This window comes from Talpa europaea (genome assembly GCF_964194135.1).
Source record: "Talpa europaea genome assembly, chromosome: 1".
In the NCBI taxonomy this organism is placed as follows: Eukaryota; Metazoa; Chordata; class Mammalia; order Eulipotyphla; family Talpidae; genus Talpa; species Talpa europaea.
Genome location: NC_140073.1, coordinates 4,348,533 through 4,375,375, shown reverse-complemented (window position 1 = coordinate 4,375,375; position 26,843 = coordinate 4,348,533). Strand labels below are relative to the sequence as shown.

At 51.6% G+C, this 26,843-nt stretch overlaps 1 protein-coding gene across 1 annotated transcript; it reads left to right on the top strand.

Annotated features, from left to right (window-relative positions):
- Positions 1-1,317: 1,317 nt before the first annotated feature.
- On the top strand, positions 1,318-25,526 carry POLA2 (DNA polymerase alpha 2, accessory subunit). The gene is made up of 18 exons (XM_084248574.1): positions 1,318-1,574; positions 3,244-3,368; positions 4,428-4,519; positions 4,693-4,747; positions 8,578-8,684; positions 11,309-11,502; positions 12,067-12,155; positions 13,758-13,913; positions 14,423-14,485; positions 15,194-15,236; positions 17,597-17,721; positions 18,322-18,360; positions 19,620-19,693; positions 22,622-22,730; positions 23,011-23,117; positions 23,937-23,996; positions 24,208-24,334; positions 25,081-25,526. The coding sequence occupies exons 1-18, from the start codon at positions 1,496-1,498 to the stop codon at positions 25,228-25,230; spliced, it is 1,794 nt and encodes a 597-aa protein (XP_084104700.1). The 5' UTR covers positions 1,318-1,495; the 3' UTR covers positions 25,231-25,526.
- The last annotated feature ends 1,317 nt before the right edge of the window (positions 25,527-26,843 follow it).

Here is a 26,843-nt window from a genome sequence, read left to right as displayed (position 1 = left end):
TCTGTTTAATCTTGCCTCCCACTATCCAGAAAGCCTTAGTTGCACATAGTACATGTGAGGAATCTGGGAGGGAAGGATGGAGTTAAAATTACAATACTGGAGAAGCTCAGTCCCTGGTACTGTACCACGATGCCGCCACCTGGTGACAACATGCCCACAGCACAGAGCAGTGCCTCCCAGGAAGCATCTCTGTCAAAAACAAAGATACTACTGATTGTATACTTAAAAATTATTAAAGCTGGTAAGTTTTATGTTGTATACTTTCAGTATAGTAAAACAGATAATACAGTATAAAATAAAATTAAAAGCATAAATCTTTTTTGTCTTCTAACAGGATGAAATACTTATCTTGGGATTATTTTGTAATCTCCTCAAATTCTACTTCCCACAGGCCATTTGTTGGAAGTATTTGTCCTATCTGTACACTCCCCTGCAGACACTTTAAAACTTTTCTATATTATCAAATATGTTATCTAACATATATACTGTTCTCTCAAAGTCACCCTTTTAAGTTGGTGGTTTCCAAACATAAATTCTCAGCTCCCCATGCCATCCGCATCCTGCATCTGCTCCTGCCAGGCTACAGACCGCATGCGACCCATCCAGCCTGCCTGTGCCAACAGTACACACCCCCGGCCTGGTCTTAAGCCTTTTGACCATGATAAATAACCATGACCACCAGGTTCCCTAAGTCACCCTTTAAGAGGAACGAGGGCACCTCGAGGGCCGAGACGAAAGGGACAGAATAGGGACAACACGGTCTTCCCGTCCCCAGCTGGGCACTGAAGATTTGGGGTTTTCGAGCACAGGTACATGACAGCGCCTGCGCACCAAGGCAAGGGACAAAAGGGGTGACGAACAAGGGTCACGGAGCTTCGCGAGCAGGCGCTGCCCGAAAACAGGTGCCCGGACGGCCAGGCGTCCGCGGGGGAACCGGGCACAGCGCGCCCGGGCGAGGACGTCGCGCCTCGGGGCACTGCGCAGCCGCCGTCGAGCCGAGCGCCAGGCGCCGGCGCGCGGGCGGGCGGGTGGCTGCCTGTGCGCATGCGCGCCGGGGCGCGCGGGGAGGGCGGGAACACGCGGAGGAAGCCGCCGGGAAGGGGCGGGGTCAACCCGGGTCTCGCGCGTGCGCGCCGCGCACAAACCTTTTGGCGGGTTTTTCCCCGGTTGTGGGCGCCTACGCCGGCCCCTCCGGAGCCTGTGGTGGCGTTCGGGAAGCGGGGCGCTCCCGAGAGCCACTTCTTGGGATTTCTGCCCCGGCGGTCGTGGGGCGGGTCCTCCGGCACGTTTTTAGAGGTGTTTCTCGTGACTGACGGCAGGGGCCTGCTGACCCCGGAGGCCCTGGGCCTTTCGGCCGCTCCCCGCCCCGGCCCGGCCCGGCCGGGGAGAGCGTCCGAGGAAGCTCCTGCTCCCCGCGCTCGCGCCCGTGGGGCTCCCGGGCTCAGGGCGGAGCTGGGTGGGCCCGGCCGCGGCCCCGACCCCCGCCCCGGTCACCATGAGCGCGTCCGCCCAGCTCCTGCTGGAGGAGCTGCAGATCTTCGGCCTAGACTGCGAGGAGGCGCTGGTTGAGAAATGTGAGTCCCGCGCCCCCCAGCCGCGGCCCGCGCCCCCCGCCCCCCAGCACCGGCCCGCGCGCGGCCGGGTTTCCCCAGCCTGGTGCTCGGGGTCTCGGAGCTTGTGAGATGAGGAGTCAAACTTAGGGTTCGGGTTGTCCGGGCTTCGAAATGCGCACAGGGTGCCGCTTGGATCCCCGCTCAGCAAGGAGAGTAGAAGCTGTCACCGCCGTTCCGCCTGCGGGGGGGCTGCCGTGGCCACGGCCTGTGGCGATGATTCGGTTTCCCACATTCTTAGCAAGAGCAGGCTCTCCCCTACAGTCTCCTTTCCTGCCTGAGCACGTCACTGCAGTCATTCTCGCCTCTTATGTATTTTCTTTTATTTTTCTTTTCGTAAGATTTTTCCCTTAACAGCATCAAGTGTGGTTCTTATTCTCACCTTTAAAATGCCCTGTCAGGGCCACGTCCCACTTCACTTCTCTCCTTCCCAAGTGCAGCAAAGCGCCGTGACGCTGCGTCTGTATCTGCTTTCTTCACATTTCTCCTCCTTAGACCCATTTCAGTAAGATTTTTCATCCCCACGTCCCTCTCCCACCTCCCCCGGGAAGCTGCTCTTCTGGTCATTAACATCGTTTATCTGGCTACATCCGGTGGAAAGTTCTCAGTCCTTGTCTGAATTAGCAACAGCAATTGGCATCGTTCATCGTGGCCTCTTTAAAACATGTTTTTCTCTCAGCTTCGTAGACAAGACTCTTAGTTGTTCTGCCTCCCTTGTCACCCCTTCTCAGACTTTGCAGATTCATACTTGTCCTAAGTCCTGGTGGCCTTGTGGCTTTACAGCCCCCTTATTTCTGATGATCCCCAAATGTGTATCTTAGGCCAGACCTCTGAGCTGAACTGCAGGCTGGCCTGTCCAGCTGCCTGCTTGACATCTCTAGTTAGATCTCTCACTGGCATTTCCAAATTTACAATCCCCAGGCTGACCTGCAGGGATCCCCTCCCAGGTGTTTGGGCTAACAACATCATCCTTGACACCTTTCTCCACACCCCACATCCAGTCAGCAAATCCCACTGACCTCACCTTCAGGGTATATCCAGAGCCCAACCACTGTTCACCTGCCCCACTGCCACCACCTTGTCCCAAGCCACCACCTCCTGTCACCTAGATGTTGCCGCTGTCCTCATGGTCATGGGTCTCTCCTCAGGTTACTGTTCTGCTCAGACCCTCTAGTGACGTGCCAACCCAGAGTACTGCTGAGGGAGTTGCAGTGGCCAGCAACCTGCGCCGCCCCCCTGTCTCCTTCCTCCCTGCACTCCAGCCAGGGGCTGGCTGATCTTGCTTCTACCTCAGGATCTTTGCCTGAATGCTCGCCTGCTTAGAACCACCAACTTCCCCTACCCCCAAGCCCCTGATCCCTCTCTTGGCCTTGTTTTTCTACAGAGCATACTGTAACATAATCTATTACATATTTGATTTACTTATTTTCTGTCTCCCCTTAATAGTGAACTTTGTGGAGACAAGGATTCTTCTCTGTTGTGTTTCTTCTCTGTTGTGCTGGCTTCTAGAACCAAGCCTGGCCTTAGTAGGCACTGAGTAAATATTAGTGGACTAAGTAGAGGATTATTTTTACTTTCAACATGAAAGCTGCAAGAAATAAAGTGCTCACTTGTCCAATTTTCCTTCCTGCAGTGGTAGAGCTGTGTGTTCTGTATGGACAGAATGAGGAGGGAATGGTAGGCGAACTTATAGCCTTCTGCACCCGCAAAAATAAAGCTTGTCTTACCTCAGACACCCTGAACTCTTTTGAGCATGAGGTAAGAACAAAATATGAGGAAACTAATAATGTAATTTCCACTTCTGCTCTGAAGGGACACGTGGTATATTGCAGAGTATGGTCTTTGGATTTGGATTCCAGTCCCATTGTGAGCGTGGGCAAACATTTAGTGTCTCTTGTCTTGTTTTACTCCTCTATTGGTGATTCTAATAATAATCTTTTTTTTTTTAAAGATTTATTTATTTATGCACACAAGAGCTGGGGGGGGGGCACAGGCCAGAGATGTGGGGGGGTGAGAGGATGACCAGAGACAGAGTGGGGAGCAGAACAGGCAGACTGGCCGAAATACACTGCTGAGGGGAGCAGCAGGCAAGACAGGAGAGGTCTGCTGTGCCATGTGGGTTTCTCCCTGGCTGGCCGGGGATCTAACTCGTACTGCATAGGCTGCAGATTGCTTCGTAGTGCAGTACTTAACCCCTAGCACCACCAGGGAGGCCCAATCTTTATTTTTTTAATGGTTGTTGTAAGAATTAAATGAGAATAGATATTAGTCACCTAAAACTATGCCCAGCAGGCGGTAGGTCTTAATAAATAATTGGTGTTATTAGAATTGTTATGGTGTAGGGCCTCCCTGGTGGCGCAAGGGGTTAAGATTCAATCTATGAAGCTGTCCGCACCGCAGCCTCTGCAGCACGAGTTCCATCCCCCGGCCCGCCAGGGAGCAACCCATATGGCACTGCAGACCTCTCCCGACTTGCCCGCTGCTCCCCTCAGCAGTGTACTTCGGTCAATCTGCCTGTTCTGTTTTCCACTCTGTCTCCGGTGAATCCTCTCACCACCCACACCTTTGACCTGTACCCCAGTTCTTGTATGCATAAATAAATAAATCTTTTTTAAAAAAAAATTGTTATGGTATAGAGAAACAACCCCAGGACAAATCTTCATTTTTAGTCTATGAAGCACCTTCTTAATTCCTACTGTGAGGGTTGTATGTCTTTGATTATACACCAAATGCCTGTTATTACCTCACGACTGTGGAAAAATGCCCCCTCTATTACTTGATCATGGGATAACATATTCATTATCTTTAATTCCTCAGTTTCTGAGCAAAAGATTATCCAAAGCCTCGCACAGTGCCTGGAAAGATAGTGGGCATGCTGGAGCTAGAGACATAGTTTCCATTCAAGAGCTGTATCCTTTTCTGCTGGGGTCTTTACCTGTTGCATTTTATAATTTGCCTACAGATGCATGTGTCATTTAAAAAGAAATAGTAAAAGTATCTAACATTCAGAATTTTTTTAAATCAACCCTTGCCTAAGATTTTGGGTGGAAGTTTATTATGATATTTCTTAACCAAGTCTTAGAATTGAAGTGGAAGAAGAGGAGACCCTTCTGAATTCTTACGCCACACCCTCCAAGGTGAGTGTACGCTGCGGAAATGATCCACAGATCCCGCAAGTAGCACTTTCTCTTCCTTCCCAAAACATCACGACATCTGAAGTGCTGAGGAAGAGAATTGCCCACTCACATCACCCTCTTTGTTTTCCCTTACTCATCTTCCTTCCCGACATGTTCATGGGTGTTTTTACCTGTGGGTCCTTGTGAACATTCAGGTCTCCTGCTTTTTTCAGTTAGCATATGATAAAAGTTTTATGTATAATTTCACCATATTTACACTTTTGAATGGTTGCATAGTTTCGTATCAAGTGGAGGTAACTAGAGTTGAATAATCGATCCAGGTCTTGTGCTCTACCCCGTGAGAGGTAGAACAGAGCAGTGGAAAAGCGTCGCCTGCAAAGCCTGAGTCAGAAGCCCTAGGTGACACGGGTGAGTCCTTTTCTCTGAGCTGCAGCCTCCTTACCTTTAAAATCAGAATTCATTACTTCATTTACTGAGCAGCTACACTGTGCCAAGCACTGTACTGGACACCTGGGAAGGGGCGGCGGGTGTACAAACTAGGTGGGCTTCAGAGCCTCACAGCCCAGGGATAACATCTCCTGCCTCAGGGCTTGAAGATAAAGTGAATGTGGAGAGCACCAGGCCCAATGCAGTATATTCCATAATCATACTACTCTTCATACAAGATAAATTTGCGGAAATCCATAGTCATGGAATGAGCCTCCAAAGTAAATTACATTGTAATTTAGTAGTTTAGGTGTGTTTATAGAAGCAAGAACTCTAGAAATGTGACTTGTAAAGTTGCTATCGCAGTACCAGTGCAAATAATATTAAGGAAATCATGAGATTTTCTTTAGCTTATTGAAGTTGAAGAGATTATAACAACATTTGATATCCTCACCCACCCCCAACCCACTACCAAAAAATGGTCCTTTCCTCGAGTCCATGTCTCAGTAAAGGGACCGTTCTGGTTGCTCAGGCCAAGAATTTTAGAGACCTCCTTGAATCTTACTTTTCTCTCACTCTCCACATCTTATTTGTCCACCAGTACCTCCTTCCGGAATCTGGCCCCCCATAGGCACCCCCGACCACAGAAACATACACATACACTGCAGTGCCTTCTGCAAGAGCCTTGGTTGCCTCCCTAGGTAGGATCATACAACAGCAGGGGCCACCACACTATTGACCTGAGTCACAGCTTCACAGATCCAGGAGATAACCAGATTTGTCTGTAGTTCAAGAGTTGATCATATTCTTGGGGACTAACTCATGGTAACCCAATTCTCTGTAGACAGATGCCTGCGTCAAATGCAAATGTACTTAATTTACTATTGAAGTTTATACCCTTCCAGGGACTGAAATACCAGGTTGATGACGCCCCATTCCTGCTACAAAAGTTTTTAGGAGGCTCAATTATGAATTAAAGTTGTTTTTTTTTTTTAAGACTTTTTTTTTTTAAGATTTATTTTTTATTTATTTATACAAGCACTGGGTACAGTCAGAAGCGCGGGAGGGTGAGAGAATTCACCAGAGCCAGAGCGGGGAGCAGAGCAGGCAGAAGGACCGAAGGACACTGCTGAGGGGAGCAGCGGGCGGCAGGAGAGGTCTGCGCGCCATGTGGGACCCTCCTCTGGTGGCCGGGGAGCAGCCGGGGATTGAACCGGCGCTGCAGAGGCTGTGGGCAGCTTCGCAACCCAGCGCTCAACTGCTGCGCCACTGGGGAGGCACTATGAATTAAAGTTTTGACGAGGGGAATACAGTGTAGTGAGTTAAGTTGAAAGAAGTAGACTATTTGAAGTATGTGTCTGACCTCGGAGGAGACCCAGGGTGGGCCTGGGCTGCATGTACAATGCTCAGAGCAGCGCCATCCCGTGGAGACTGCCCCTCGTGGTTAGGCCACACAGCGGCGCGGCATGGCGCAGGTCAGAGTGCCACACAGTGCCAGTCTCGGGCAGTAGCCTGAGCACTGAAGTTTGCATGTCCTCAGCTTTATATTTCTAGCAAATGAATAACCTGGCATCCTTGTTTGGGATTGGATTTCGGTCAGGAGGGTAAGGTGCCCTCAGTGATTTAGTTCTCATCACAAGCGAATGAGCAGGAACTGAGAGGTAGGAGTGAGTCCCGGAGCTTGGTCCGAGCGAGCGGATCCCTGAGAAGCCTTAACTGGAGCTGGTTTGTTGACATGGTCAGGTTTCTCCACAAAGACTGAGGATGAGTGCCCCAAGACTCCGGTGTTCCCCAGTACCGTCATCTCACCGTGCTGGGAGACGCTGTCTTCCTCGGGAAACTGTCCACTGGCCCTCGAGCTCTGTAGCCTACTATAGAGTAGAGGAGCGTTTGGGAGAACTAGTTTGAGAAGATATAACAAAATCTTTTCGATCCTTTGACCCAATAATTCTCCCTAGTAAGAATCTCTTCCGTTGGGCCTCCCTGGTGGCGCAGAGGGTTGAGAAAGCGCTGTGAAGCTGTCCGCAGCCTCTGCAGCGCCGGCTCGATTCCCAGAGGCCAGGGAGATTCCCACATGGCCCGGCAGACCTCTCCTGCCTCGCCCGCTGCTCCCCTCAGCAGTGTATTTCGGTCCGTCTGCTTGTTCTGCTCCCCGCTCTGTCTCTGATGAATCCTCTCACCCTCCCGCACCTCTAGCCTGTACCCCAGCTCTTGTATAGATAAAAATAAATCTTTAAAAAAAAATCTCTTACATGCAAATAATCCAATTCATGGGAAAAGCTTTAATGCATGAAGATGGGCAGCTCAGCATTATTTACAATAAAAGCTGTAAGCCTCCAACATAACTCAACAGAGAAGAGTGATGTGAATTATTGCTTCAGTCAACACAGCTACTAAAAAGGATGAAGACTCTGATTGTAGGAAAATGCTCATAATTAACATAAAGCAAAAAATCAAAATACAGAGTACTTAAAGGATTACGTTTAAACTGAGATTATAACTGTTCGAATTTATTTTTTTTTACTTGGAAAGATAGTAAAATAATAGGAATATTTTTTCACTGGTTATCCTAAAAGGGGGTAGTGACATTAAATTCTAGTTTCTAGCTACTTAATCTTTGTAGAGACTCCATTCCCATGTCTGCTCCTGTCCCAGTCCCGCAGTCAGCCATCCCCGGCAGGCCTCCTGGGTGATGTAACTTCAGTAGCAGCCAGGAGGAGCCCAAGGGCAGGGAAACCCTTGGTTGGCCAGGCTTTTGTCTTCACTGTCACAGTCAGTCATCCCAGGCCTCGGGGAACAGTAGATCTCTGGGCTGGACTGCAGCCTCCATTCTGGGCATAGCTTCGGATTCTTACTGATAAACAAAAACCAGAAACAAAATTGGCCACACTACCACCCATGAGGTGTCCTGCACACTGCCACAGTGGTGCGCGCAACCCAGTTACCTGTCTGCAGCCACCCCCTCCTCAGTTGTGACAAGCTGTGCTCAACCCTGCCGAAATAAGCAGCACTGTGGCCCTGACTCTTCTCTGGAAAATGTGTCCATACAGGTCAAGTCTTCATGTAGCGAAACTACATCTTCTAGAGCAGAGAGGTGGGTAAAGAAAGTGGTGAACCTGAAAGATTTGACAGAACTGATGATGGCCTGCTGCCTGCCACCCTTTTTGGGAAATGTTGGCACTTTTTCATACTTGCCTTCAAAATAGGGTCAGTGCTCTGATGAACGCTGGCTTCCAGTCACTGGGGATTCCTCTACGGCTCGTGCTTGAAAGATGGGCCTTAAGAGAGAGCCCCTGTCCTGCCCGGACACCATTCCTTCTTCCTGAGGAACTAACTGCATGTAGTCAGCAAGTTGGGCCTAGGGCGACTGAGACTCTGGTGTGTTTGTTTTTTCTCATTTCTAGGGTTCTCAAAAGCGAGCTGTCGCCACCCCAGAGACCCCCCTGACAAAAAGAAGAGCGTCTGCTCGGAGCCCCCATCAGCTCCTCTCGCCGTCAAGTTTCTCTCCAAGGTAGGGACCATAATCCATTTGGCTGCCAAAAAGCAGGCCCGACTCCCTTTCTGTGGTTGTCCAGGTGGACGCTCACTCGACAAAGTGGCCTGTTGAAAGTGGGTGGACACACAACCCTGCCAAGAACTGGCCGAAAGCCCTTGCTCTCTGCCCTCCCTGCCTTCTCTTCCTGTGTGGAAAATTACTGTTTCTTACGGTAATTAAGGAAACTCACTTTCCACCCACTTTTCTGGGGCTCGTTTCCTAGATCGGGAACTGATACTTCTACTGCAAACAACCTGTCTATTCAGAGGCCTGGGAGTCTCACAGACTTGCCAGTGGAGGCAAGTAGGTTTCCACCTGCTCTTTTAGTTTGCATGTTGTTGGGTTTCTTTTCTTTTTTTAAATCTGAAGTACTTATTTTTTAGAAAGAAAAGCACATATCTTTGTTCCTAATGTTGTGTAACCTGTTTATTGTACCTCACTCAGGTTACAACTAGTTTCTAAGCATTTTGTTGTCACTGAATGCACACAGACTTAATTGGTATTTTATTCCCGCTGCCCCCTCTGCACATAAATCCACAAAGATCACATGTGATTTTTTGAAATCCGTAAATGACATGTCTTCTACTAGAGAATTCCAGAGGCGAGGGCCCTGCTGAGTAGAAGAAAGGTTTTTACCTGCTGCCCCATCAGGGGGAGGAGCAGCCCTGTCAGCCGCTGTGGGAAATGCTGCTGCCCAGAGTCACTCCCCAGCTTCGGGTCACTTAGAGCCAAGCAAACTTGAGCCCTTTCAGCTCGCACTTTATGAGGGAGGCAGTGGAAGTTCTGCAGCCATGGCCTTGGGTCCATGAGTCCCCTTAAACGCATGGTGGCCTACCACCACTTTGGGGAGTTCTCGAGCTGTTTTGGAAGTGAGCTTTTTAAACTTACTAGGGTGTCTTTGAGACTTGATGTGTGGAGATGGTTCTCATGGGTGTGCCAGCACTGGTACGGCACCTGCATTCTCTGAGGAGCCAGCCTTTGTGGTTTTTTTTTTTTTTTTAAGATTTGTTTATTTTCATACAAGAGCTCAGGTACAGGCCAGAGGCGCAGGAGGGTGAGAGGATTCACCAAGACAGAGCGGGGAGCAGAACAGGCAGATGGACTGAAATATACTGCTGAGGGGAGCAGCGGGCGAGACAGGAGAGGTCTACCACGCCATGTGGAAATCTCCCTGGCTGGCCAGGAGTCGAACCGGCACTGCAGAGGCTGCGGACAGCTTCACAGTGCTGTGCTCAACCTACTGCGCAACTGTGGAGGCCCAGGAGCCAGCCTTTGAAAGCTGGTAGTCGGTTTGTGGCTGACCTGGATGAGCATCTGGCTATAGTGAAGGCAGGCTGGGGTGGCTGTCCCCAGCAGCTTCGCAGGGAGGAGTTGGAAAAGCCAGCCATACACTGACTGCCTAGTCATCTTTTAATGCACGCTAATAAAGCTGACATCAGAAACTGGTTTTGTAATATATGAAAGTAACTTCTAAATTATTCAGGTAGAGACAGCACTGAGATCGAGATAATTAGTTGAGCTCATTTTCTCTCTGTGGAAAGAAGAAATGATGGCACCAATTACAATGGTGCACACATAAAACTGGTTTCTGCAGAGTTTCGGTGCATTAAATGAAACCTGTTGTAAACAGACCTCTCTGTGGGTTAAATTCAAAAGGGTTAAAGCCACTCTAATCTGAGCAGACCGGTAGCCCTGTGTGTCCTGGAAGGTGTGAGTGGAAATGGGAGATCTTGCTGGTCGAGCCTTGAGGATTGGAATGTGTGTCCACCCACAAGCCAAGTTGATCACATACATCTCCACCTCCGTGGACACGGGGGGACGCTGGTTAGCCTCACCTAACTTCGTTTTATTTTGTGAACTCTTTTGTGAGATGTTACATATATGCACAGCAGCTGTTAGTTCCGAGCTCTGATGGGAATCTGATCGATGAAAAAAATTGCTAAGAAAGAAAAGGAGGTCCTCGCCTGGTGGTGCAGGTGGTTGAAAGCCGCGCTGTGAAGCTGTCTGTAGTCTCTGCAGCACCGGTTCAATCCCAGCCGGCCGGTGAGGGTCCCACATGGCGTTGCAGACCTCTCCTATCGCATCCACTGCTCCCCTCAGCAGTGTATTTCGTCAGTCTGCTTGTTCTGTTCCCTGCTCTGTCTCTGGTGAATTCTCTCACCCTCCTATGCATCTGGACTATACCCTGGTTCTTATATAAATCAATCAATCAATCAATCTTAAAAAAAAAAAAACAAATGCACTAAAAAAAAAAAGAAACGGAAATTAATGTACTTGAAGCTTGCCTTTTAACTAATTTAGAGTTTGGAAATTTGTTTTACTTTTTTTAGTTTTAAGCCAACGGAATGACAGCCTTTTAAAATATGTTTCTGTCGCCAAGCTTCTCTAACACGTTTGGTATTCCTCAGCCCCTCATTCCTGGAGTTCCAGATAGGTCTGTGTGTCCAACCCCTCAAGCTGATTAGATTCATAAAATGTGAGTCAAGCTTGAGGTTTTGTCAGTGACAGTATCTCCAGTCCCCACTTGAAGGTGTCCTCATCTTACTGCTCTGCTGTTGAATATGAACACTGTAATGTCGATCTGTTTTGCTTCCAATTAGTGCTACTCCCTCTCAGAAATACAACTCGAGAAATAACCGAGGAGAAGTGGTTACCTCCTTTGGCTCAGCCCAGGGCGTTTCTTGGTCCGGGAGAGGAGGTGCCGGTAATATCAGCCTGAAGGTCTTGGGGTATCCAGAGTCATTAACTCAGAGCTACAAATCAATGTTTCAGAAGCTCCAAGACATTCGAGAAGGTGATTGTTTTTCCCTTTGAAATTTTGGAGAATATAAAACCACCTGGAAGGGTTTAGTGTAGGTAATAAAGACTCAGCGAGGCTGGTAGAACAAATTCCCAGGATTCCATAGAATAGATAAGTTAGTAGGTGTCCTCTGGGTGCCCCTGTTGGTGCAGGCCACAAGGTGACATTCCCAAGTCATCGCTTTGCTAAAGAAGAAGCACATAACCATTTCCCAGTACAGGAAGCCAATTAAAGTAAAATACTTTTATGGCTCTTTCCTTGTGACGTGTGGAAGGCTCCCTGTTGGCTGGGCCGCCCTTGACCCTTGCTGAATAAAGGAAGGTGGGGGCTAAGGGATTGTGCCATGTGACCTCCTGGGGCCCAGTGAAAGCAAGATGCAGCAACCAAACAGGGAAAACTGCTGGGGCTTCAGAAAGTGTGAGTTGGCTGGATGTGTAAGGCCCTTCCTTTTCCTGCTTGTGTAGAACAGCTGATTTTAATAGGTGACAGTGTGCTGTATCTTGTCTTCTTGTCCAATGAAATGTCTTAAACATAACACTTTCCTCTCTGGGATTTCAGTTCTGACCTGTAAAATAGAAGAACTTGGCAGTGACCTCAAGGAACATTACAAGATCGAGGCATTTACACCTGTCCAATCCCCAGCACAGGTCAGAGCTTCCTAACTGAATACTGTGTTTTAATCGCTGGTGAAAAGACAGCCTTCTCTAACATTCTGATTAAAACATCTGCCTTGATGGGATTTAGCAAAATGGGTTCTTCTGAAGAAAGACTTCAGGTTTTGTGACCAGAGACATGTTTTCTTTATGCCTGGATCAGGGTCTTGCATGTAAGCGAGGCTGAAGTGATAAGGCAGGTAGCCCTCTGGAGGTTTCTTCTAAATTGAAACATTGAAGTTGCAGGATGTGAGCACAAGCAAGGATAGAACTTCCAGAAACAGGGATGCACAGCCACCCTGGTGTGGTTTCTGCCCTTACGGGCCAACCACTGCATATAGTATCCTCACAGCGTGCTTTAGTCTGGCATATGTGCCAGAGCATTTTTTAATCTAAGGGGAGATGTGTTCTAGAAGATTCTTTTTTTTTTTTTTTTTTTTTTTGGTGGGACCCTTGCCCATGGCCGGGGAACGAACTGGTGCTGCAGAGGCTGTGGGCAGCCTCGCAGCCCAGTGCTCAACCGCTGTGCCACCAGGGGAGGCCCCTCTTTTTTTTTTTTTAAGATTTATTTATTTATGCAAGAACTAGGGTATAGGCCAGATGTACGGGAGGGTGAGAGGATTCACCAGAGACAGAGCGGGGAACAGAACAGGCAGACTGATGAAATACACTGCTGAGGGGAGCAGTGGGCGCAACAGGAGAGGTCTGCCACACCATGCGGGACCCTCGCCCAGCTGGTTAGGATCGAACCGGTGCTTCAGAGGCTGCGGACAGCTTCACAGCACTGCGCTCAACTGCCTACGCCATTAGGGGAAGCCCCTAGAAGATTCTTTAAGGCACCTCTGTCATACATTTGCATTCAGGGGCGAATGACCAGTTGGGGAAGACATGCAGAACCATATCCTAGAAGGAACTTTCAGAGGAATTGGGAAGAAGAGTGGAGTGGATGCACTATCTTGTGGGGAAAGATTAGACTTTCTCGGTTTGCCCCCAGAAGTGGGAACAGGACAGAGGAAGCACAGGGAGAGGAATTTCAGCTGTAATGAAGAACTTCCTGTTAAGAGACAGTCTAGTATGTGGTTCAGAATATGGCTCTGGAGCCAAATTTCTGGAGCTCAAACCCAGGCTTCACCCACTGTTGACCTTGACTAAGTAATTGAGCTTCTCTGCTGCTTGTTTTTCTCATCTATACACTGGGTACAATAATAGTATCCACCAGCAGGCGTTGAGAGGAATGAAGGAGCCAATCAGTACAGGTTAGCCTTTAGAGCAGTGCCTGGTTTTCCGAAAGCCCAGTCACCAGGAGCTCTTGCTAACAATTACAGTGATCCAGAGTTGAGGGGGTGAGGAGGTAAACTCTCCTTCACTCAGGGTGCTCAAGTTTTGGTGGCCCTTAGAGGAGCTCAAGCATTGGGTGGGTGGGCAGAATGTACGCCTGTTAGGAGTTCTACCCCTGAGGACCAGTGGTGGTACTGTGGTCACTTCCAGGTCATGAGGATGTCCCACCAAAGAAATGTTGGCTGTCCTTTGGGGTTCACTTAGCTAGTCGCTCTTCGACCTCAGATGTGGAGCTCCTGCTTCTCTTGCCTTCCATAGGAGCCCGTCACTCTGCTGGGCCAGATCGGCTGTGACAGCAATGGGAAGCTAAACAGCAAGTCAGTGATCCTTGAGGGAGACCGGGAACATTCCTCCGGTGCTCAAATGCCAGTGGATTTATCTGAGCTCAAGGAATATTCTCTGTTTCCTGGGCAGGTGAGATTGGAGGTGTCCGGGCCGGGCAAGGCAGGCTGCTTACTCCGTAGTGGGTGTGGGCTGTGGCTCCAGGAACAAGCACGACGTCTCTGGCCAGCTGCCCCTTGCTTTGGGCTTCATGCAGGTGTGACCAGAGCCCAGGTCCAGGGAACTGGGGTGCTAGTTCTCCTTCTCTGCTAGTATCTGGCCATCTGGATTCAAACCCCAGCCCCACTCCACAAGGTGTTGATCATGGTCATATTATTAACCCCTCCAAGCCAGGGTGTCCACATCTGTAAAATGGAAATAATAGTCCTTACCTCATAGGGTCATTGTGAAAATTAGGTCATCCTTCTGGAGCATAATTATTATTCCTAATACTTAATTTGTCTTCTAGAAAAATATCCCAAGTTTGCAATTACAAAATGAGAGTAGCTGGACAATGCTTTTAACTACATCAGAGGAATGTATGATAGCCTCATTTTGTCTCCCGTTTTGCATTCAATCTTGTTTTGTTTCTTGTCTCTCAGGTTGTAATTATGGAAGGAATCAACACCACTGGTAGAAAGTTTATTGCCACCAAACTCTACGAGGTACCAGGGGACCCCCCCCCCCAACCCCAGCTCCCTCCTGGTTTGCTGCAGGCCCTGTACGTGCAGCTCTGTCTGACCTGGAGACTGTCCTCTTAAAGAACCTGTTTGTTTGGTTCCAATTCTCTGTACAGAGTGGGACTGGTCTGCTAGTCCCTGTAAAGGGCCAGACAGTAAATGTTTTAGGCACTGCATTGTCAGCTACATGGTCGCTGCCACAGTGACTCAGCTGTCACTTCGGCACAAAAGCAGCCACTGTCACCCCGTAAGCCAGCACTGCAGTAGAGCTCCATTTACAAAAATGGGTGGTGGCTAGGTTTGACCTATCAGCCATGGTTTTCCTGTCCCTGGGCAAGGCAGTAATCCACACACATTTTCACAGGATGCAAGGAAAAGTGGCAGAGACCCTGCCCCCATCCTAGCCAGGGTAAACACTGGGGCTTCAGGCACCTGTCTTGCTCCCTCTTTGCTGGGTATCTTGAGTTTATGTGTGACCTTCCATTACCTGGGTTTCCTTTCTGTGCTGAGCAGTGTAGACAAACAGCAGGTGCCATCAGCTCTGTGGGGGTTTAGCTCTAAGTATTACCTCCCCTCTACCTGGCCCCTCACCCACCACTCTCCCACACACACCTGCAAACATATCCCTCTGGTGCCCACCCCCTTCCCTTACCAAAGACAAGGCCTCAGTTTAGCTTCTCTTCTGTTTTTAAGGGTGTGCCACTTCCATTTTATCAACCCACCGAAGAAGACGGAGGTAAGTTGGGTTCAGACATTGTTTAGCCAGCAGTGAGGCTGGTGGGCAAGCGGACTAGGCCCAGGAGTGCCTGAGGTTCCCCAGGTCCCGAGAAGGTGCTGTCTGGGCACCAAGGCTGACAGCAGGCGGACTGGTGGACTCACAGGCCTCTTGTGACAGGAAGCCAGGAGCTGGGCCTTGCGAGCTGCTCAGTGCTGCTCAGAACCTGGGTTCTGAGTACACAGGTGTATGGTTTAGAAAAATGTTTAACAGATATTTGAAGGTTACATTGAAAAAAAGGAAAAACAGCCATTTTTAAAGTGTTGTGTGTGGTATTCTGCACTGCATTCTGGAACCTACAGATAAAGTCAGGAATTAACCTACAGAAGTTGTTGTGATGAATGTACCAGAATTAGGTAAAAATGGGAACTCTGGGTGAACAGTGCACACATAGGAGCTCTGTGCTGTGCTTTTTTTCCTGAATAAAAAAGGTTGCAGAAACTTAGATGAATTTCCAAGAAAGTCTAAAGTTACTTGGTAACTAATCCAGATGGGAAAAGACAAAAAGAAATATTAACAAATTTGCTTCACAATAATTCACAGTATATTTGTAAGCAAGTCAGAAGACATTTAAGGATTAGCAGTGAGGTGGCTGGCACTGTGTATTGCCTATACCCCATCTCACTAATAGTGCGCGAGGTCATTCTTGGACACCACCTCCAACTAGCAGTGGAAGTTAGGAATTGACATCGCACTTTCAATCAGAAAATGTTTTTATGGCAGCGAGAATCGTGGTGGTGGTATCAGATGGACTTTGGGAAATGAGAAGTTGACATGGCAGAGATGCCCAGAGCCTGAACTATGCCAGGATGGGCTTTGGAAGCAGTTGAGTAGGCTGTTAGCAGACGTTTTGTACTCAAGGTCTTGAGTGAGGCGACATGGGAGGAGACACAGGCAGGCCCTGGCCTTGCCCGCCCACCAATTTCTACTTACGCCTGTGTTTATATCTCCTGCCTGTGGACTCCTCAGAACCTAATTTAACTTTGCCCCTGGCTCAGCACTCCACAAAACGTGCCCTTCCTTTGAATTCTCTCAGTTCATGGTATTAGCACTCTGGTGGGTGAATAATGCCCTCTCCCACCCCTGAGCCTGTGGATGTTATTTTATATGGCAGAGGAAGTTTGCAGGTGCAATTGAGTTAAGGCTGAGATAGAGGGGCCAGTGTCCCAGATTATCCAGGTGGGCCCAGTGTAATGACAAGTTCGTGAAAGGGAGGGCAGCGCTCAGAGCTGGAGGTTGAAATTGTCATGCTGCTCGCTGGCTTTGCAGATGGAGGCGGGACCATGAGCCAGGGATTGCAGGTGGCCTCTGATGAGAAGCTTAGGAAGGCGAGGAAGCACCCTCTGCCATAGAGGCTCCAGAGGAGGCCAGCACTGCCAACAACTTGGTTTTCAGACTTCGAACCTCCAACAGTGTCATAAAGGTGGTGGTTCATCATAGCAGCAGCTGGAAATTAATACAGCTGTTTAGAAGTCAGGGATCTTTTCATGTTACTGCTACAGCAACACGACACAGAAACTGGTACAGGTGAACTTAAAGAGAATATGGAAGGGGAAATCCTGGTGCCTCACAGGCTCTCTAGGTGGCTGGAAGACCAGGCTTGAACCAGGAGAAGGGCCTCCAGGTAGCAGCAGTTTCCCCGCTGTCTCACCCAGTCACCTCTGCTGGCGTAGGTCAGCTGCAGCCTTGGATGGTTCACCTCGAGGTTCCAGAACTCAGGAGAGTGTAAATGGCTCGAATGGGGTCACCCGTCTGCCCCTTTGCCGGGGAAGGATGGCGATTCTTGGCCCCACCTGGACTGCCTTTTGCAGACAGGGCTGGTTATGCAGCAGGAGGCAGATGCTGTGAGGGAAAAGGCAGCCCCAGAAGCAGGCCATGAAGCAGAGCTGCTGGCACCCCGGCCTGCCCTGTCTTTCAGTTTTACAAGAGGAAATGAGTTCGAGACGGGTGGTAGTGAGGGTTGCACAACACTATAAATCATTTCACTACCATTGAATGTCCGTGTTCATAATGTTAAATTTTATGTTCTGTTTATTTTAGCATAATAAGACAGAAGTTGGGGGGAGGGAGCCGTGGAAGCACACCCCGCCTCCATCAGCCGTCTCCTGGCTGCCACTCCCCCTGTCCCTCATGTGCACTGCTTGTCTGCCCCCGCTGCAGTGGTCTTCGGTCGGGGTGGCGTCTTTCAGTCTTGGATTCCCAGAGTTGCACACCTAGGAGATTCTTGATCAAGTGGATTCCATGGCATTTCTCCCTACCTTTTCTTTTTCTCCCTGTCCTGGTCTCTGCCACTCAATGCCTTTCAATCCTTCCTGTTTCAGATTTTGAGCAAAACATGGTCCTGATGGCCTGCGGGCCTTACACCACGTCTGACAGCATCACCTACGAGCCCCTGCTCGACCTGATCGCCACCATCAACCACGACCGGCCAGATGTCTGCATTCTGGTAGGAGGCCTGCTCGGGCAGCTTCCCTGGGGAGGTGCCAGTGGGAGACGGGGACGGCAGCCTTGGGGAAGGTTGAGGTGGGTCTCAATTTTCAGGAAGCATGTCAGATTCCTCCTTCTTAAAAATATTTCTTAATTCTTTGTCTACAATTTCGGGAAGGTGTGCATGACCCACAGGCCTTCACCGAATTCAAATGCCTGGTGTTCTGTGACTTCCCTGATGTCATGGTATTCTTGGCTCTGGCTCCTTACTCCAGCTTCCGAACTGATCTCCTTTTAAAGCTGGAAGTATTCCTGCGTGACAGTAGATTTCCCTTGCTAGACTGAGAAATTCAGAAAGAAACGCAGAATTATATGAGATGATGCCCTGGCTTGGGGTCCTACGGCCCCTTCCCTCCCTGGTGCATATCCGCTGCCTCAGACAGTGGGCAGTGTCCTTGCCCCATCTGCTAACACCCCAGGCTCCGCACACACCCACAGGGGGACAGGTGGGCCCCAGGGGAGACAAGTGCTGGAAGAGGTGAAGGTGCTCAGGGGCTCACATGACTGATTTGTTCTTTTGGTGCCTTTGTTCCCCACCCTTCACCCGACCTGCTTGCAGTTCGGACCTTTCCTGGATGCTAAGCACGAACAGGTTGAGGTAGGTGACTGGGGTTGGTGTGGGAGTGGGGCACTGTGTAGGGGCCCTCATGTGCCCTCCCTGTGGTTTTCAGCTTTTGGAGTTTCTTCTGCATCTGTAACAAACCTAAGTTAACCCCTGGGGCTAGCCAGAAAATATCGTAGCAGGCAATTTTTTATAAAAGACATTGAATTTGACGGCTTCGTTTCACCAGAATGCTAGCTAGGCTGTTTGGAAGTTGGAAGGGAAACAGAAATTTAGGAGTCTGATGTCTTGGTGATGGTTGGTGCTGGGCACAAAAGGGCACAGGGCAGGGTACCTGTGTCACCCGTTGGTGGGAGTACCTTACCTGGCTGCTGCCCTCTGCTCCATAGCCCATGTGTCACTGTCCTTCAGTGCTTGCTTTACAAATGGCCCTTCCCCAGCCACCCTGTAGCTGCAAGCAGGTGCCGCCGACCCCTTGCCTCAGGAATTGCGCCGTACTCGCCGCAGAGACTTCAAAGCATTCTTCCCTTCAATCTTTTTTTTTTTTATTTGATTTATTTATTTATACAAGCACTGGATACAGTCAGAAGCGCGAGAGGGTGAGAGAATTCACCAGAGCCAGAGCAGGGAACAGAGCAGGCAGACAGATGAAGTACACTGCTGAGGGGAGCAGTGGGTGCGGCAGGAGAGGTCTGCGCACCATGTGGACCCTTGCCCAGCGATCGAACCGGCGCTGCAGAGGCTGCAGGCAGCTTCACAACCCAGCGCTCAACCGCTGCGCCACCGGGGAGGCCCTCTTCTTTTTTTAAAAAAAAAAAAAAGATTTATTTATTTATGCACACAAGAACTGGGGTACAAGCCAGAGGTGTGGGGGGGTGAGAGGATTCACCGGAGACAGGGTGGGGAGCAGAACATGCAGGTCCACTGAAAGACACTGCTGAGGGGAGCAGCGGGGAGACAGGAGGGGTCTGCTGCACCGTGTGGGTGTTTCCCTGGCCGGGGATCGAATCATGCTGCAGTGGCTGCAGATAGCTTCATAGGTTGCGTCTTAACCCCTTTCGTCACCAGGGAGGCCCAACCTTCAGTCTTTCTCTCAGCTTACATTCCTGAGGGTTGTTTCTTCCCCCATCTCTTCTGCCCCCAGCTATACTCAGCTCCTCAAGAAAGAGATGGCATCTTCCCACCTATGCCTCTCCTTCAGCCCCTGGCAAGAAGGGTTGGTTAACAAGTGCTCAGTAAGTGAGCAGGCGCCACACGTCCACCCTCCACACTCAGTCTGTCTCCTTCTCTCACAGAACTGCCTACTGACAAGCCCTTTTGAAGATGTTTTCAAGCAGTGTCTGCGGACAGTCATCGAAGGGACCCGGAGGTGAGGACGCATGCTCAGCTGCTGAGGTGTCTCCGGCATGGCCCATTACGCAACGCAACTGTTCAAAAGTAATGGCAGTTCCTCCCTTCGTCCTTTTGAACTACACAGCTCAGATAGAACTCGCTCTTGAACTCAAGTGCACAGACGCCAAGCAGCATCTATGTACAACGCTAAGGTCAACACACTCGAGAGAAGCCTGCGTAGACTCTCTCTTCCCTGGCCTGTTCTTCCTCTCTCGCTCCCTTTTGTATAAACTCCTGTTCCGTGGGAATCTTCCCAGTGCAATTCTGAGAAGTGTTTGATGACTTACACACGAAATCCCGAGAGGCCCTAAGCCTCCCGTTGTATGAGTGATTGTTTTGGGGTGAGCCCAAGTCCCTCCCCCGAGTCAGTGTTTCCCCACGTTTCGTTTCGTAGGCGCTGCCAGTGCCTAGAGCAGGCAGCGCAGAAACACTCAGGCAGGGTGGGGCCTTGAATCCTCGCCACCGACCCTGGGGAGGAACTGTGAGAGGTCATGGTGGTGACGAGTGATGGCCGGTGCTTATCTGAGAGGAAAGTCACTATTCCAGGAAGTCTAAAGCTGGAAGTAAAAAGTTGTTCAGGAAGTTGACACCCTCACTCCCTATCCCTTGTCCCCAGGGCCTGAGTTTGGAAGAATCAGTGGAGGTGACAGATCTCTGGGGATTTGCTTGCCTGTAGCTGAGCTCATAAAAAGCAAACATTCCTAGGGTTAAGCTTTTAAAAACAAGTCTGTAACAAAGGTTGTTTTCAAGACGACATGGTGATCTTCCGCCTGTGGCCATGAGAACTGATCCCAGAATCGATTAGTTGTAATACTACCTCTGGTACCAGCAGTGCAGGCCAGTGTGGGAGGCACTGCAGGCTGGGAAGGAGCACCCCACACTCACCCCAGAGTCGGGGTCTCGGTGCCAACACCACCTGCAGCTGGGTCTGCTCTCCTCCCTCATGCCAGTGAAAGTAGTACAGGTGCCTCCCCTCTGGCCTCCAGGTTTGTCCTGACCCTGACCGAGTTCATCAGACCTGGGAGGTGCCCAGAGCTCCTTGGGGGTGAACCTCCATGAAACAGGCGCAAGGCTGGTGTTTGAGCAGGCTCCTCGGGGGTGGCAGGACTGTGAGCAGTGCCTGGTGCTGGCTGGGTGATTTCCATTTGAGTTTGGGCTGTGTTTTTGGTTTCTCACCCTGTGTGGTATTGACAGCAGTGGCACAAACAAAGAACAAAGCAGGCTTTGTTACTGTGGCAGCACCCGGCCGGCACCGCCAGGCACTTTCATCTGCAGCCAGTGTGTGCCACGGGAGAGAGGTACGGCCCCACCCTGCCCAAAATAGTATATAAACCATCCTCATTGGGAGGCTTTCTCCTTATTCCTGAGAGATCAGAAATGCGGAGACTTGGCTGATTTATCAGCAAAAACCAGAGCCAGTGCGGAAGCACCTCCTCCCTCCTGGGAGCCCAGCGAGAGCTCTCATGCTGTGAGGACCCTCCCACCATGATGTATGAAGTTGTGCAATGCTGAGCATAGTTGGAATTTTTCAGATCCCTCCCCACGACAGCCAGTCTATAACCAAGAGCAGGAGGATTATTTCCTCCTTAACTCTCCCTCCTCCAGCGCCTTCTCCGCATAGAGCCACCCGTCTCTTGGCAGCAATCAGCTGCTGCTCCACCCTTCGTGTCCTTCATGGACCCTGAGCCCTTGGGATCCAAGCATGGATTGTCCCATTTAAGTTCCCCCGGCCCAGCTGCCGGACTCCAGCGCCCAAGCTGGTGGACTTGGACACAGTGAACTTCTCTGTGTTTCAGGGGTCATCACTAATCTGCAAAGTACCTTTGGTCTCAAGGCTTTGATCTGCTGCTGCAGAAGTCTCTAGTTCGAACTTTGAGCAGGCAGGACAAACAAGTGACAGGTGTGACAATAGGCACAACACCCTTGTCCCATGTGAGGGGCCCTGAGCTGTACCTGAATCTGGAAAGGCCACACATTTAAGTAGGAGACGGAGCTGAAAGTGAGAGCCCTTGGTGAATTTTAAACATGCTCCCAAAGTCACACTTGACGCCTGTTTGGTTTTTAATAGGCCCCTCTGCCAAGGTCAGCCCAGGGAACCAAGGCAACAGGTTTTTTTTCCTTTCCCCTTTTGTAGGACTAGGGAGGATAAACAGTTGACCCCTAGAGTTCAAGGGTTTTTTCTTCACTTATATAGCGTAACCCTAGAGATTCTCCTGTCTCCTTCCATCAAAGGACACATCTGCCAGCTACGTGCTCACCGTTGCTATGAAATACTTTCACTTTTGCAAGACAGTCTGGGAGGGAATGAAAACCAAGGGCATCGCTTCCCCCTGTGAAGGGAGGGCTGGTGGGAGAGAAGCCAGTCCCCACCCCTCCAAAGACGCGCCTCTCCTTGTCCCGACCATGCCGCCGGTTTTGTTCTTCGTGTTTCAGCTCAATCTAGCCACGGGGGTGCTGTCCCATCTGCTTAGCACGCCAGACTCGCTCGGGAAGGACCCCCCTCGGGTGACTGTGTGGATGTCGCATCTGTTCCCTTCTTGTGCGTGTCCTAACTCCCATCTCAGCTCTGCCTCTGAGGCTCTGGTTCTTCGGTCAAGTCCTTGTCTTCCTACATTTTCTAGATCTTATTCTCCTCAGCCCTTTTCCTCCCGAAGAGTCGGCCCCACCTGTCCCCAGGGGAACATCACAGACAAAGAGAAAGTGTCCAGGGCGACCAGGTCTGGATGGTAGGCAACGAGAGCAGCTCACCTTTGGCGCCAGTGTCCCTACCCTTCAAAAGTTCCCTTTGCAGGCTCTGCCCTGCAGGGAGGGTCACGTCGCTGACGCTTACGCTCTGTCATCCGGCCGCTCCAGCTTCGCTGCGCTCATTTGCTCTCCCTCTTCTGGTTATTTCTTGACAACATAGCTCTGGCTCCCACCTCGTCTTCGTCCCCTCGTTGAGAGACGTGCACCACGAGCCTGTGTACCCGCAGCCACCTTTCGCCTACTCCGACCTGCTTCCGGGGGACAGGAAGGTACCCGAGCCCCCCACCGGGCAGTGGGAGGGAGGGCACCTGGGCGGCCCAGCTCTGGAGGGAGGACCATCTGTCAGGGTCCTGTCGAACAGCCTGAGTCTTCCTAACAGGCAGATGTGTGTGTTTGTAATTTGCATAAATTGTCTGGGAAGGAAGGGGGATCCCCAGAACTGCTGCTGCTGGGAGACACCCCCCCACCTCCCACCCCACCCCCGGCCTTCTCAGGGAAGAAGTTTCTGACTTTGGTGTACAAAGGTGTCTCGGCCCCTTCTCCTCTTAGCGAGTGCAGTTCGTGTCCGAGCCCTGCAGCCTCTCCATAAACGGGGTGATCTTTGGCCTGACATCCACGGATCTGCTGTTCCACATGGGGGCCGAGGAGATCAGCAGGTAAGAAGCCTGTTCTGGCCCAGCAGGCAGGACGGCTGCCCTGACCCCGTCCTTCCCTCGCCAGAAAACCTGGGGGCTGCTCAGCAAATTCGTGATTGAGGAGTCCCTCGAGCTGTGCTTTGTATCTCACCCTTCAGCCGGTCGAGGTCCCCTGGGCCCCAGGGGAGCAGCTGGAAGTCTCTGCCGTGTTTGGGACCCAAGGAAGCTCAGCCACTCTGGCTTTTCGCTTAATTCAGTCGGGGCGCGGAGGGAGGTTCATCTGCTTTCCTTCCCCTCCCCTCACTGACCTGCACAGGTGGGCACCCCTGCCCCTGCCTGTGGGGGTGAGCTGTGAATTCACTGCGAAGGGGTTTCTCTTACGCCAGACAGCCTGTCGCTCTGCAGGGAATCGGGCTGCCAAATCCGTTAGTGTCAGCCCAGCCGTCCAGTTCGTCATCTCTGCTGCCGGGCAGGAAGACAAGACGCGTGTGTGTTCACTGAGCTGGGTGTGTGCTTGTTCGCTGAGGTCTGAGGCGCAGGGCCACCCCATGGCATGCTCGCCTCGCCGGCGCCGACCTCACCTGCTGCTCTCCCGCGTGCTCTCTTCCTGGCCCAGCCTCCTGCTGCCCTGACGAGCAGAGCGGGTGCGGTGCGGGTGGGTCTTGAGCCTTCCCGGGTGTCCTTGTCACTGTGCCTCGCCAGGCATTGATCGTTTCCCGACCGGTCCCTTCCCAGGCCCTCTAGTTTGTTGACTCCTCAAGTATTCCCCAGAGGGAAACAGGAGCGGTGGGGGGGGGGGGGGGGAGATTCTGAGTTCCATTTCCCCTCTTCCCTCCGCAGTTCTTCTGGAACTTCAGACAGATTCAGCCGAATACTCAAGCACATCCTGACTCAGAGGAGGTGAGCTCACGCGCTGGAATAACTGACCACAAGTAGACTATTTGGGGTCCCAGCTGGCCGATTAGGCGGGAGAGCCTTCCCCAGGCCCCCGCCAGGGACCTGCACCCTGAGAAACCATGAGAAAAGGAAGGGGCACTCTGCGAAAACAGGGGAGGTCTGGGAAGGGATCCCCAGATCAGCTGCTGCTGACTGTTTTTCTCTATCCCTGTAGCTACTACCCACTCTACCCTCCCCAGGAAGATGTCGCCATAGACTACGAGAATTTCTATGCCTACGCACAGCTGCCCGTCACCCCAGATGTCTTTATTGTCCCATCAGAGCTGAGATACTTTGTGAAGGTAGGTTTGAACCCTGGTTTTTTCCAGAAACACCAGAATCAGCCTTTACCCTTCTAGACTACGGCACTCGCTCCTCAGGGGTCTGCAGGTGTGTTGGTTGCCGCCTTTGTCAGGTGGCGGAGGAGGAAACAAATATATTAGTAAAATGCTTGAGTAAACAGCATTTCCATGGCCCTCTCACCCCCTTCCCCCTGCCACACACACACCCCAGCATGGGCTGGGTCAGCCCAGCCTGAGAGCCCAGCGGCCAGTAGAGCCGCCTCAGACGGTGCTCAGGTGGGGCAGTCACAGTCACCTGAGGGCCAGGTCACACGTCTTCCTGCCTGGCCCCTCCTCTGAATTCTTATGTGTCCCCTCAAGTGGACTCATCTGGGCATCTCAGAAAAAGCCCTTAGACCGCTCTATCTGCCGCCTGGGGATTGGGTTCCTTTCTGGGGACCCACCCAGTCAGAACCCTCTTGCCAAACCAGAGCCAGTTCCCTCTCAGAAGGTAAAGTTTTTCACTTTGGATAAACAGATCAGGTTTGTCTCCAAGTTTGGGAGCTGATGTCACCCCCGCCAAGTCCCCTTCGTGAGTCTATTTCAGGGACTCGAAAGGAATTGAGTTTATCAACAGCAACATACTTGACTGAAGGTGTTGGTTGCCTTTATTTCCATTTTCTAAGGTCCTCTCTGGGGTCTGAGGTGATTCCAAATTTGTCATGTCAGTTCCTGCCCAGACCCACAGTTTTCTTTCCTTCCCCCAGGATGTCCTCGGCTGTGTCTGTGTGAATCCCGGGCGCCTCACCAAAGGGCAAGTGGGAGGCACCTTCGGCCGGCTCTACTTCCGGAGGCAGCCGGTGGATGGGGAGGGGCGGCGGAGCCCCTGTGTCACAGCCCAGGTGGTCAGGATCTGAACCCAGGGCTTTTGGCCCTTTTCCAGCTCCCCCAAGAGCCTGGGGGTGGCTGTGACAGACCCCAGCTGCGTCAGGGGGTGGAGACGGCAGCCTGCGGGGAGACCTGTGTCCCAGACGCGACTCCAGGCTGAGCTGCTCTGGAAGAAGGCCTTCGTTTCTCCTGGGCGCGCACAGTCCAGGCTGAACTGGCTGTGGAGGCAGCATGCTCAGAAAAGGCCAGCACGCTCTGTGACTTTCCGCATGAGTCACATACACAACCAACTTTTGGAGAAACAAAAATAAATTCCTGACCTCGTCTGTCCTGTCTGGTGGCATCTCCTGGCTCCTGGTCTGGTGGCGGACAGAAGACGTTGCCTCCTGACCTGCACGCAGAGGGAGGGCCAGAGCGCCCGTCACCTGGTTTCTGTCCAGCCTTGGTACCCTCCTGCCTCGGCCACTCCCGAGGCCCCTGTGCTGAGTGGGGTGCTGGGCTCCTGCCACGGAGCCGGGCTGCAGAGCCAGCAACTGGCTGTGTGCCTGGCCCTCCCAGCGTGGCCCCATGTCGTGCCGCGGTCCTGGCCTGACCTCTCCATCTGGAGGGGGCGGCCCCACGGAGCTGTGCCGGCTGGCTCCCCGTGCCGGCCAGCCAAGTAGCACAGCCGCTTGGGGTGCACCTGCAGCCCCCACCATGTCCCCTGCCCCCGTGTCTTGGCTTCTGGGCCAAAGCTGGTGCTGGCTGATGGCCAGGGAGTGGGTTTCTGCCCTAAGCTGGAGACTGCCCACCTCCCAGGCCAAAGCAGAGACTGGAGCCCCAGCTGCTGGGCTGTGGGCAGCATTCGAGGGGCTGTAATGCCTGTCCCTTGAGTTAGCACCAGGTCACCTAACGGCGCCCAAGCTCTGGGAAACCGCAGCAGAAGACAGCACCACCAGGCTTCAGGCCAGCCCGGCCTTCCTGTGAGAACAAGCACCGCACCGCTGTTTGGTTTCGTTCCTTTTCTAGGCAACCCTCCCAAAATAAGAATTAGACACCAGCCTCAGCTTGGGGAACTGACTGCTCACCCCACACATGAAGCATCCAGCCGCTATCCAGAGAGCAGGGGCCAGGATGGGGGTGCTTATGGCCTCTGGGTGTGGCAGTTTTGGAGCTCAGGCCCCACTGCTACCACGTGATACTGTTGTCCTGGGTCGAGAATATCATTTTTCTTTCTACCAAGTCAAATGTCAGCTAAAAGCCCGCCCTCCTTGGAGAGCCCTTCCTGGGAAAGTTAGCCCAGGCCCCCCAAGACGATAAACAGCCTCCCAACCCTTATCTCAGGAGCCCATGTGCAGCTCTGGGAAGCCACAGCTCTTGACCATTATTGTCATGCTGCTGAAGGGGCCTGGTGGCGCATGTTAACATCTTGATCCCCACTTGGCAAGATACGGAGCCCCCTTCTCATCGCTGGCTCTGCAAGGCCTATCAGGGAGGGACAATCTGCACCCTGGCACAGCTGGGGCAGGCCAGGGGAGACTGCAGGCTAGGGCCAGGCAGCATGCAGGGCAGGCGGGTGCAGGGTGCACACCTGGGGAGAAGGTAGTGCTTAGAGGGAGAACCTCGTTGCCTGGATACAAGTCATGTGACTTGGAAGCCCTCC

Excerpts from the sequence above, each read along its gene's own strand:
- POLA2 (XM_084248574.1), top strand. The coding sequence starts at position 1,496 with ATGAGCGCGTCCGCCCAGCTCCTGCTGGAGGAGCTGCAGATCTTCGGC. Across the intron at positions 18,361-19,619 it reads CTAAGCACGAACAGGTTGAG|AACTGCCTACTGACAAGCCC; the intron begins GTAGGTGACTGG and ends CTTCTCTCACAG. Across the intron at positions 24,335-25,080 it reads AGCTGAGATACTTTGTGAAG|GATGTCCTCGGCTGTGTCTG; the intron begins GTAGGTTTGAAC and ends TCCTTCCCCCAG.